This window comes from Epinephelus fuscoguttatus, linkage group LG4 (genome assembly GCF_011397635.1).
Source record: "Epinephelus fuscoguttatus linkage group LG4, E.fuscoguttatus.final_Chr_v1".
Lineage (NCBI taxonomy): Eukaryota > Metazoa > Chordata > Actinopteri > Perciformes > Serranidae > Epinephelus > Epinephelus fuscoguttatus.
This window is the reverse complement of record NC_064755.1, coordinates 9,926,408-9,938,488: the sequence shown is the minus strand read 5'-3', so window position 1 is coordinate 9,938,488 and position 12,081 is coordinate 9,926,408. Positions and strand designations below refer to the sequence as shown.

At 38.4% G+C, this 12,081-nt stretch overlaps 1 protein-coding gene across 7 annotated transcripts in view; it reads left to right on the top strand.

Annotated features, from left to right (window-relative positions):
* LOC125887136 (Fanconi anemia group A protein-like) overlaps nucleotides 1-12,081 on the top strand; it is a 29,767-nt gene that overhangs the window by 402 nt on the left and 17,284 nt on the right. For all 7 annotated transcript variants that reach the window (XM_049573712.1, XM_049573708.1, XM_049573706.1 and 4 more), the window contains exons 2-11: nucleotides 1,103-1,215; nucleotides 1,788-1,884; nucleotides 2,358-2,512; nucleotides 3,802-3,897; nucleotides 4,210-4,283; nucleotides 7,430-7,539; nucleotides 8,406-8,516; nucleotides 8,712-8,775; nucleotides 11,288-11,400; nucleotides 11,632-11,708. In XM_049573712.1, coding sequence (XP_049429669.1) covers nucleotides 1,103-1,215; nucleotides 1,788-1,884; nucleotides 2,358-2,512; nucleotides 3,802-3,897; nucleotides 4,210-4,283; nucleotides 7,430-7,539; nucleotides 8,406-8,516; nucleotides 8,712-8,775; nucleotides 11,288-11,400; nucleotides 11,632-11,708 — 1,010 coding nt within the window. The remainder of the gene's footprint in view (nucleotides 1-1,102; nucleotides 1,216-1,787; nucleotides 1,885-2,357; nucleotides 2,513-3,801; nucleotides 3,898-4,209; nucleotides 4,284-7,429; nucleotides 7,540-8,405; nucleotides 8,517-8,711; nucleotides 8,776-11,287; nucleotides 11,401-11,631; nucleotides 11,709-12,081) is intronic.

Genomic DNA, 12,081 nt, shown 5'->3' with positions numbered 1-12,081 from the left:
CAACTTTTAAGTGGAGTTTGGTGTGACTCTTTATAGGGAAGCACCCTTATATACTTTTCTTTTTCAACTAAATAACCTTCCAAAGGTGCCAGCATGTCACCTATCTGCCCTCCTTAAAGGGATAGTTCTTTTTGTTTTTGAAGTGGGGTTGTATGAGGTCCTTATCCATAGTCAGTGTGCTACCTACAGTAGATGTCAGTCGGCACGCCCCCATTTTGGAGAAGCAGGCAGGAGTCTGACACTGAAGCTAAGCAATGTACTGCTGTGGACGGGGTCAGCAACAAAACGTATGTTGTACGTAGCCACCTAAAAAGTCCTACTTAAACATATTAATATCAGTTTAATTGTATGCCATATTGAGTGTATATTTAGTGCTCTACCTTTTCCTCAGACAGCCCCTTAAACCGTTAACTGTTTCAGTTCCCCATTTATGCTCTTATCAAAGCCACCAGACTCCACTGACACAAACATTTTAGCTTGCTGAACACATGAGCTGCTGGTCTACTGTTGCTTCAAATGGTTCATTAGTTTGTGTTATTGTGTGCAGCAGGAGACCAATAGCTCCTATGTTCAGCAATATTAAATCACATTTTTCCTCAATGAAGTCTGGCTTTGAAAAGAGCGATATAACAGTTTTATTTTCCAGTTGGAAATCAGTCTGAGGTTAAAGTAAAGCAGTGAAAATACTCTAAATATAGTGTGCACTCAAACTGATTTAGATTTTTTTAGGTGGGGCTTTTTTTAGGTGGCTAAGATACGCTAAGATTTTGTTGCTGACTCCCATCCAAAGCAATACATTGCTTAGCTTCCGTGTCTGACTCAAACCTGCTTCTCCAAAGTGTTGTGCCGGCCGACATCTACTGTAGGTAATACACTGACTATGGATAAGTACCCCGTACAACCCCACTTCAAAAAACTGAACGATCCCTGTAAAACTGGCCAACATTTTACAACTAGCTTAATATTTGCAATAAGTAACATAACAACAAAGTAAGAAAATTCTGTACTGTTTGGCGAACTGTGTTACACAATATTGACACTGTCTCTATATAAATCTTATTCTGAGCATTATGTGTTTTTTTTCCTGCTGTTGTATTCCCAGCTGGTCGTGTGGTGAAGAGGCCGAAGCAGGGCGATGGTCAGAGGCTGCAGGAGGCAACGATCCAGCTGTTGGAGCAGCAGCAGAACCTCTGCAGTCTGCTCAGGGAGGTCGGGGTGAGTCAGTATACATCAGCAATGAAGGCAGAACCCACAGGGCTGCACAGCCAATGTACAGACATTAAACCATTATAACCACATTTTATTCTAATCTGTGGACTAAGTAAGTAAAAGGCATGTAACAGCTGACAGTGTCATAACTGTCAGATGATGTCATAACTTCAAATTTGCAACGAAAGTGCTAGATGGGTAAGAAAGTAAATTGTGATGTTATATTTGACTGTATGGAAAGATTTGCAGCTTTTACTGGCCACAATACAGCACTTACCCAATATTATGTAATCAATCAATCAATCAATCAATATGCAACTTGATTGGTTTTGGTGAAAAATATTCTACATTGCATTGTGGCTAAAAGCATTTATATTTTATTTATTTATGGCATTAAACCATCAAAGGCATTTGGAATAAGTGCTTCTGGATGGATGATACATGTATGATGCACTATAGAGAGGCCTTTTAAGAGTTAGGAAAGCAGCTTCATCCTCAAATTGAGGGTTGGACTGATGATATGTTTGAATTTTAGTAGTTACTAACCTTCACTGTTTTTTTTTTCACACTTTCTGTAGAATCCAGATCTGTGCAACGCTTTCCGCACTCAGACAGGAGAGCAGGAACATGCGGGGTCTGAGGGCATCACATCTTCCATTGCAGGTTCATTGCTGGGTGAGTTATTGATACTAAGTTTCAGAAATAGCCTCTGTGCTGTACATCAGTTTTGCCACAGTGACAAAAGTTGACACAGTCAGAGCCTCAGAGACACCTGCTGCTCCACACATTAATCGCAAAACCAAGCGCTGTAAAACTACGAAGAAAGAAAAGTGAGGTACAAGGAAGGAGTTTCTGCAACTCTCAGTGTTTGTTGTGTGTTAGGATTCTTCAACACCTCACATTTGGGTTAGCATCTAAACAGCAGACATGATCAAATTCACATAATCTTTGCATGATGTCGGACATTTTTCATTGTTTATCTTTTTGACAACTGACAGTATTCAGAAGATTTTTGCTTGCTTTTATACACCACAAAGTAGACTCATGGAAATGGTCACTACTCACAGTAGTGCCACATGACGACAACCTAACTGTGACACAAAGTAAACGCTCAGAACTACAGGATGTGTTGTATTGTCTGTGGACAGTGTGCGAGCTGAGGCGTCAGGCCTCGCAGCTGGGTGTCCCGGTGGCAGCGCTGTCAGTAAAGATGATGTTGGAGAGACTGATGGAGATCACTGTAAATGAGGAAGTGGAGAAGGAGGAGGACAAGATGACAGGGCTGCTCACTTCTTCTCAGCGGGTAAGTATCTGACATTTGATGTTTAGAATCTTTGAGGCGTAATCCATTCAGTCTGTAACCTCATGCAAACGTAACAAAAAAAATGTTGACTGTTAACTTTAGACCATCTGAACTTTAACCTGCCAACTCATCAACATGCTGATGGCTGAGTAAGTTAGTGCAGGTGTCACTGGAACCGTAGGTGAAAATGTAGAAGGCTGCTCGTATCATCAGAGGCTTTGCACTAAATTTAACAAATAATCTGATTTTTAAAAACATTTCCTGCTGACATCCAACAGAAGAAAACTAATAAGGAAAAACATAGGCTGCGTTCACATCACAGCTCAGTTCCGATTATTTCCTTAGATCTGATCTTTCTGCCTAGACTGTTTACATTCATGTTTGATGTGATCCATATCTGATATCACAAAACAGATATTTGCCCTGAAATGCCTTGCATGCAACCAGTAACGTCATACACATGCTCATTAGAATGACAACAGTAATCCTCATCTTCACAAAACAGGCATTTGGGGAAAAAATGAATGACATAGTGTTAATAGTACATAATGTCTATAAATAGTGTGTAGAATTGAGCTGGAACACGCTGCATATTTTAGGATCAGGATGCTGCACAGGTAAATGATAAATTAGGGAAGACTACCTTCCTTAACTATGCATTGTATACTGAAAGATTACAAAAGATTTTAAAGCTTTCACACCTCATCCCAGGAGGTGATTTGAAACGTTTAAATTTGGACCCAATTAGTGATTAGTGTGATTATTTCTATCTGTGGGTTTTTATGATTCGCAGTGTTTGTGTTATGTCTTTTTTCCTGTTGTTTTCTGCTGTACTTGGGTCTCACTTATGAAAGAAATCTTACCTCTGAACAGATTACCTGATTTGATAAGTGATATTTAATCTGATAAATGTCATGCACTCATTTTTTAAAGATATATTTTCATGAAAAATGTCAGCTACAACTTTAGTATACTGTGATGTATGTGTGTCTTAGTATTTTTTTACTCAGTGTGTCATTGTGGTTTTCATACGCACAGTGACATGGTGTTTTCCCTGGTGCCACAACTTCACTTTAATGCAGTTCTGCATATTGAAAATGGTTGTTGCATCACTTCTGTGCTGCAGATCTCACGGCAGATTGTTACTTCTGTAGTTTAACATTTTTGAAGCCACAAAAGTCTCCACCTTGAGTTTGTCATTCATTGCTGCAGGATTCTTGTTCAGTTTCTTTTATAAAAAATCATGTTAAATATGATATTTCTATAAGTGCCACCCCTGTCCTCTCCAGGTCCATCTGTGTATCCTGCTGAAGTCCAGCAGAGAACTCCTGTCCCAGGGAGCCCTCTGCCCTAAACTGCTCTGGCAGGAGTACAGAAGAAATCAGGTGTGTGCGCATGTTAGAGTTCATACATGAGACCTAAAGAAAGTTTTTACTTCTGATTAGATTTTGCACAATTGTTAAATTCCATTAATTTGCTTTAAAATATGGTTTTTCAGTCTGAGTTCTACACAGCTGAGTCTCAGTAAATACACAAATGAGGAAGTTCAGTTTAAAATGTAAAATCACTCACTTTATTTATCTCTTTATATCTGCTTATCCCTTTACACTGCTGCAATGGGAAAAACCCAGCTTGGCTTTCTTATATAATAGATGTAAATGAAATATTTAATGTGCTTCTTTTTTTTTTTTTTACAGAGATTACCCAAGCTGGAGGTGGTGTACCATCTTCACTTTTACAACATACTCACTCTGAAGTACATCATAGAGAGGTGAGAAATATGAGGGTGTTTTTTGTTTGTTAGGGTTTTTTTCCAGTTCAGTTTTTGGGGAATTTTGTTTGTGCCATCAGTTATCAGGTTCTGGGACAAAGAATTAACCTGCCTTTTCATTAAGCTCTCTAGCCACGTAGACACTGATTTTTTTGTCTTTGGATGACCAACATGTAACCGTAGACAAAAAACAATACATATACTGGGCACACTTATATTTTCAGGCTATAGGGGTGCAAACAAGAACTCATTTGTGCTTGTACCCTGATGTATCCCTCAAGCAAAGCATTTAATATTATGCACAACTGTAACTTTAAAACAACAGACCAAGAAATATGAAATTATTTTTATGTATTTATTAATTTGTTTAATCTAATAATGATAATATATATAAATATATATATATATTATATTGATATGAAAAGCAACCAATGAGCGCAGAGGGGAGACGGACGGATGGCCAATCAACCCTTAAAACCACAGCAAAACAAGTATGTTGGCATGGCTACGCATCAGTGTGAACTTAAAATAACGTTAGATTAAGGTGAATACATTGGTCTCTAGTGATTGGACAGGGTAAATAAAATCCTCCTCCTCCACAAAAATTAAAAAAGAGGACACAATGTCAGACTGAAGATGAAAACAGAGTGTAATGAGTTGACAATTCTGTCTGATAATCAGGCAACAACATTGCAAAGAAAGTAGACTCTGAAAAATTAAACACAGATATCTGCACATGAGAACGCAACAGTGGGGCGTGATGTTCTGTAACTGCCATAAACATGTGCTCAGCAGCCAACTAGTATTTAAGACGGTGCATTTACTCCAGCAGAAGATAAAACACTTTTGACTTTTATTCAAGCTGTCGTGCACTTTGATGTTAGATTTGAAAAGCTGTTGGTGCTAACTTAACTAACAGATTATTTTATTACGATTCCCTGCACATGTTTGTCATATACTTTTTGAAAGCTCTCATAAAGGAAAGGAAACATGAAGCTTTATCTGTAGAGGTTTGAATGGTTCGTTTCTTTGGTTTGTCAGGCAATTATCTTTTATCTTTTCCCTGATATGTCAGCATGTCTGAAGAAAAATATTGAGTCCAGGGTTGCAACGGTATGAGATTTTCATGGTACGATAACCGTCTCAGAAAATAGTGTTGTTTCACTGTATCATGGTATTACAGAATTTAGATTATCGGTGAGAATGACCCTTAGAGGAATGAAAATGGAAGACCTGTTATTGGTTGAACAAATGTCTATTACTATAATTGGAACTTGAAACCATTTTGTTAATGGAAGTATGTGTAAAAAGTATCCCCTTAGAAAATAACTGAAATAAAGGAGATAGTTAGCGGTCAGTTGATTTTTCCAATATTATAGATAAGCAAATGTACAGTATGATAACCATCAACTTTTCTATCATGCTATACCTTGAAACCTGAATTGAGTCTGCACATTTTCAACACACCAGCTACAGCTGTGTGGTTGCCTTGGATGAGAGAGAGCAGGTAGTATTGGATGGTTACAGTTTAGTGTTGTCTGACTCACCAGGTGTACACAGTGGCTATGAATCTGTCATTGGCCAGCTGTTTAAGCCAGCATTCTCCCATCAGCTATCTGCATGATACCATTTCCAGATCCTTCGCTACAGGACACAACAGGAACAGCCTCTGAGCTAACAGCCTACACGCTCAAAATGGCAAGTTTTGATAAAGGTTTGGATTGTGCAATAAGGCATGCCTGTGCTGTTTTATCAGTGAATTGGTGTAAAGATCTAAAACAAAAAAACCAAACAAACCAACTTGTGAATGACCTTGGAAAAACCTTGACTCTCGCAGGAGACTTGTGCCCAGTGTTTTCTAACACAACCAGTTGGAGTTGATCTGCCACATTTTCTTTTTTTTTTTTTAAAGATTATTTTTTGGGCTTTTTGCCTTTAATGAACAGGACAGGGTGAAATGGGGTGAGAGAGAGTGGGGGGTGACATGCAGCAAAGGGTTGCAAGCCAGAGTTGAACCTGCGACCGCTGCAGTGAGGCATTGACTCTGTACATGGGGCACCGGCACTATCCACTATGCTATTGATGATGATACCGATTTGCCACATTTTCTAACTCTGACATTGACTTCATACCGATCTGTTTCATTTCACATGAGTGCCTGTGATATCGTCATAATAATGTTCTGCAAGAGCCACATGTTGCAAATCGTCTGTGGTTTTAACAGGTTCAGTTAGTTCCTCCAGAGCTAAAGTATAGACAGGCTTCACCTTGAAGTTACCGATTATCAAATTATCTTTGTCTTTCTTATCAGTAAAAGTTGAAACACGCAGTGAACATACAAATGTCCCACCAAGACAATAACAATTAAACAAAATACTTCTACAGACACTGTGGAAATGAAGAAAGACCATAAGGATTTGAATGTTATAATTAACTGAACACATAATTGTGAGAGTGAACCACTTCTGAGCACTTATTTTTTAAAATTTGAGTACTATTGAATTTATAGTATTGAAACAGTTTAGTTTGAAAACAAAATCTGAATTTGTGTGAGTTGGGTTAACAGTAGTGCAGTTTCACAAACATGATTTTATGTTTCATTTTTCAAAAAAAAACAGTCTAAGTCCAAAAATCAGGTTGCTCAAATTTGATTGGTTCAGTTCAGACAACAGAATTTAAAATTCAAACTTGAACGTTGAGGTGATTGATTAGACGTCTGTCCTGTCAGGATATATTCTCAGTCACATGTCACAAGTCACGAGTTCGGAGCCTGGATTTCTATCTGAATGTTTGACTCATCTGAGGTGAGAAATCAGACTGCATGAATTCACAAAGGTGGCTTTCACAATAATAAGATTCAATACTGCATCAGAACTGAACAACAGAAGACACTTATCCATCAGTCCTGTGTCACAGTGCCTCTCTGTGGTTGTAGTAAGAGCCATCTATAAATTGTTCAGTTTACAGAAGGAGTCAAATGTAAGCTCCACACAACAAAAAAAGGATATACTGTACAAGTCACTCAGATTTCGAGGATAGTAAATGTTAAAAGCATGGCTGACACCTAAAACCTTTCTGCAGGACACAAACTTTTAAACAAAACCTTTCACTCAGTCTTTCCCTCTTTTTGCTTTTTCTCCATTCAGTGATGAAACAGTGAGGTTGTGGTTGGTGTCTCAGTTGAAGGCTCTGTGCGGATGGACACCTCCACAGGGAGAAGAGGAGACCAAACAAGTTCAACACAAAGTGCTGTCAAGTAGGGACACAGATCTCTCTCACTCGTCTAGTTAAAGTTGTGCTTCTTGGAAAATGTTGGCTCAATCACTCATCAACAAATGGCTCATTATAATACTTAAAGCAGGTGATCCAAACAATATTGTTTGCTACTGTTTGAACTCCACCGTCCACAACATTTCTGTGTTGCATTGAAGACGCATGGGTGAAAGAGAAGGGCTAAAATGATGTCTACGGTTGGGGATATATGCACTTTGTGTGTTATCTTAAACCATATTGCTTTGATTTGATTGCAGACCGAAATAGATGTAGCATGCCTCCAGATATTTTCCTACTCTTCATCAGTATTTTTGACAGATAGGTACCTGTCCCATGTGTGCCTGAGCCCCTGTAAAGTAACAGGGGGTTCAAAACCTGAAAGAACAGACTGACACATATTTTTCCAGTTGTTGGAAAAAACAATTTCTCAACAGAAGATCTTTCAGAGTGGTCAACTAGTGATGTGCTGTACCATATGTATAATGCCTAATCTGCAAATTACAAAAGAAGTCCGGCCTAAGGATATCTTTTTTTTTTTTCAATTATTTGTTCAGATTTCATTGCCACATTGTCAGAAAATAATTGTTATGTCTACTAATGCCATTATTGCCCCATATTACCAGCATCAAACAACCCAGGTCAGTCCCTGAGTACATACTTTGAACAGGGAGCTTGAACACATAGGCAGCTAGAGTCTGGATTATTCACAATCCAGTCATAAATATGAGTGCACAGCTGTAAAAATAAAAAAAGGCGCGCTCATGGTATTAAGAACACTTGAAAAAATATGCACAAAAAACAAAAGCTGCTGCTCAGGATAATGCTAATGAAAGATCTTCTGTATTTTAGCTGTGGTTGGAGTCTTAGTTGGAACTGGCTTCGAGGCGAGCCAGGAGCCAGCAGCTGCAGACAGGAAGACGTCCCTGTTCTGCTGCTCAGTGCTGGACGACATGCTCTTCTGTGAGTCTACACGTCCCCATCCCACTTACACTCTACTGTGTTGATGAAATATTTAGTAAAGCACTTTGATTCACACCTCCGGACCCTGAAAGCTATTTTTTCTTTAACTGATAAGACGTCTAAATATCATTTTAGTACTTTATTTTTTTGCCTTCCTTTTTAACATTTAATCGTTTTTCTGTCTGTTTTCTTCAGGGCTCCTGGACACTGTGGAAAAGAGTGTGATGCTGCAGTCTGCTGGAGCGGGAGCTGAGCTATGGTTCTTTGCTTTTCATTTGTTTGTTTTTATAACCTTTATGATGTCAGATGGTCTTGTTCAGACTGAGTTCTTTGTCTGAAGAAAGAGACCTGAATACAAACTGTTTGCTCCTGTTCTCAGCCTTTATGATAATCTATGCTAACTATCTCCTGCTGTAGCTTCATATTTAACTGACATATATGAAAGTGGTATCGATCTTCTCATCCAACTAGAAACTAGCAAAAAAAGTGAATAAGCGAAAAAAAGAAAAAAAGGATAATGTCTTTAAGTTCAGGTGGAATGGTGACATACTGTATGTCCCAACCAAGGGACCAGATCTTCGAAAGGATCCGTTAAAGCGACAGTAATTTTTATAAAAATAACATTTTATCATATTTGCTCACCATATCCACACAGTTAAACATAAGACAGATTGTCTGTGGGTAAAAAAACCTGTTCCTCTGCCTGTACATAGTGCCTCCAGTGGCTTTTGCTAGAATCTGCTGCACTTGAACGAAACAAGCAATCAGAGCTGCGGAGTCCCTAACGTAGCTGTCAATCATGTCAGTCGCTGCTTGTAAACTGCGGTCAAACTGTCGAACTAGGCAGCATGTAGTGATAGTTTCAGCAAATGGCAAAATATGACAAAAAGGTAATTTGTAAAAGTTTAAAAACTACAGATTTAAGTCCAAGTAGAAAGGTCTGTCAGATGGGCTTAACCTGCTCTTCCTCCACAAAATCGCACCTCATAGAATCCAAGCTAGAATGGTGCACTCTGGTGAGTCAAATATTAATTCATCAAATATTCACAGCTGAGTCTACAGAACAGGCTGTGGTGTTTCATTTTAATATACCAAGGACAGCTAGCAACAATGCACCAGATTAATGTTAAATATATATTCAAAATTTTTTATCTGTGATGAACAACCATGTCCAGGCTTCTAAATAAATGCCCGCCTTTTTAACACCGCAGTGATTTTTTTTTCCATCAGTCTCCCGTAGTTTAAGACTACAACTAACTGCTAACAGTTATTTTCATTATTGGGGAATGTGCTGACTCATCTTTTCAGTTTAAAATCCAACAATGTTCTGTTTATCATTACAAAAGACAGAAAAGCAACAATTTTTACCAAATGAGAAGGAGCTCTTAAGAATGAGTAAAGGGTTAATCGTTAATCAAAATAGATTTTGATTAAGGTATCAGTGACTGATGACAGTCTAAAGGCAAAAACCTGTTGAAGACATCATGGTCATGTGATATGTCCTGATTTTAGGAGTTGATTAGTGTCACCTGGTTATTCTAAAAATACATAAGAACGCTGCTGCTACACTGGGCCACAGGAAAAGATTAGTGCCTGACAGTTTCTGACATCGTGTGACAAAAGAAACCAGGATTTTGTAGATCTGACTGATGTTTCTTCTTTCTTCAGCTGTTCAGTTTTTGAGCTCATGCCTGCTTTAAGGGGGTGTCTGCAGGTCATTAAAATGTCTAAAATACAATTTTATAAACATTTGGCCTTGAATAGTCTTAAACTGTACTTTGTTATTGCCACAAATATTTTATCTAATTTAATGTATCCGTCTTTAAATTCCTTTTGTCAAAATGAGTCTCTTTAGCTCTTCTGCATTAAAGTCCACATTTCTACTGTTGCAAATCTTTAAACCTACCACTGAACCTTATACTTGCACTTTCCTGTTGGCCCAATGTAGATTAACCTAACCCACCCTTATAACCATGTCCCTATATAAAACCTACCTTACTACTTCCATTTATATGCACCTGCAATTCTAAATATAAAAAAAAGATGATTTGCCCAAAAATCAGTCTTAGATTGGTTAAAAAACATCTTGAAAAGGTCTTGAAGAGCATTCAGTTTAAGTGCCTGATGCATGCAGACACCCTGTTTAACTTCATCTGCTACTGTAGCCGGTAAACTTCACAAGAGTTTCTGTGCAGACTTGTTGCCTGTCTGGCAGCTTCACCGCATTTTCTGAATACTTTGATCCAGCTGGACGGCAGCTGACTGGATAATTTTTCTGTTCTGCACTGTTCTCAGTAAAATTCCTGCCGCTTGTCTGGTCCTGAAATGCTGAGGCAGAGCACCTGGCACCTACGATCAGACTGTATTTGTATTACTGTAACTGGCCGTCTCTGCTCAGCCTGGGTGCTTCACACACTGAGTCACAGCCCTGCCTCTGTCTGCAGCAGTAAGCTGTTCATTTATACATGGAGGCAGTCTACGACAGCGTCCACTTAGAGTACAACACTGTGCACATCCCCTCTCAGTCTCAGAGTCATTTATGTAAAACACTGACTGTGGAATATATCTCCTGTAATTAAACACTACGGCCAATAGCATGAAAGTTAATTGTGCTGTTTCTATACAAAATGTGTTTAATTCTAGGGTATGTTTTTTATCTATAGTGAACAAACAGTGTGTCCCTGGAGATATGTGATCAATGCATCATTAATGAGAACATGTATGATGTTTAACGTCTCTGTTTCTTACTGCCCTGCCCTGTGTTTGTACAGGATTAAGATATTTGATGCTTCATTGTGTGGAGTTTCAGTGTCCGTGGATACCCTTCAGCGTTTCTTCACACACTCCCTCACACAGACTCTCACTTACAAGCCTCGGCTAACAGGTAAAGACAAGTTACAGAACGTTTCAATAGCTTGATGCTGTTTTTTCTTGATAATGCCTGTACTTAAATTTTGCTGTACACTAATCTGGTAAGAACTTAAATTCAGAAAATTCAGGTTTGGGAAGACTTTGAAATATGAATCCTAATGTACGGTGCATGCTGCTTTTTTAAATGATAACAGAAATAATTTGTAGAAACCTGATGTGTCACAACTAAGTCACATATCCACAGTGTCGGATGCCATCGCTCAGCAGAATGAGTGGACCTTTGCAAAAGCCAGCCAGTTGTTGACGACTCTTTTCCGTAAGGTAAATGTTTTATGTCGTCCAGTTTGTAAACATATATTTAAAAGGTAACTTCAGTAATTTCAACCTGATGTTTTTGTGTTAAAGTGACTAATAAGAGCAACAGTTTTTTAACTTGGTCTAGTGAACTGGCTGCAGTGTAATGTAATTAAGCACTGTCAGTTTACATCAACTAAAAGTGCCTGTTTTGCCACTGACAGGCTCATACTGTTTTTTAAATGTCTGACAACATTATGGAATGCATACCAGTAAAAACAGAGCCTTTTGTTTAAAAGTAAGATTCTTCTTGTTCAACCAGAAACAGCCCCAAAATTGCTATCAACAAACCCACCAGACTCCATTTAAGAAAACCATCATTGTATAATTGTAAGACATG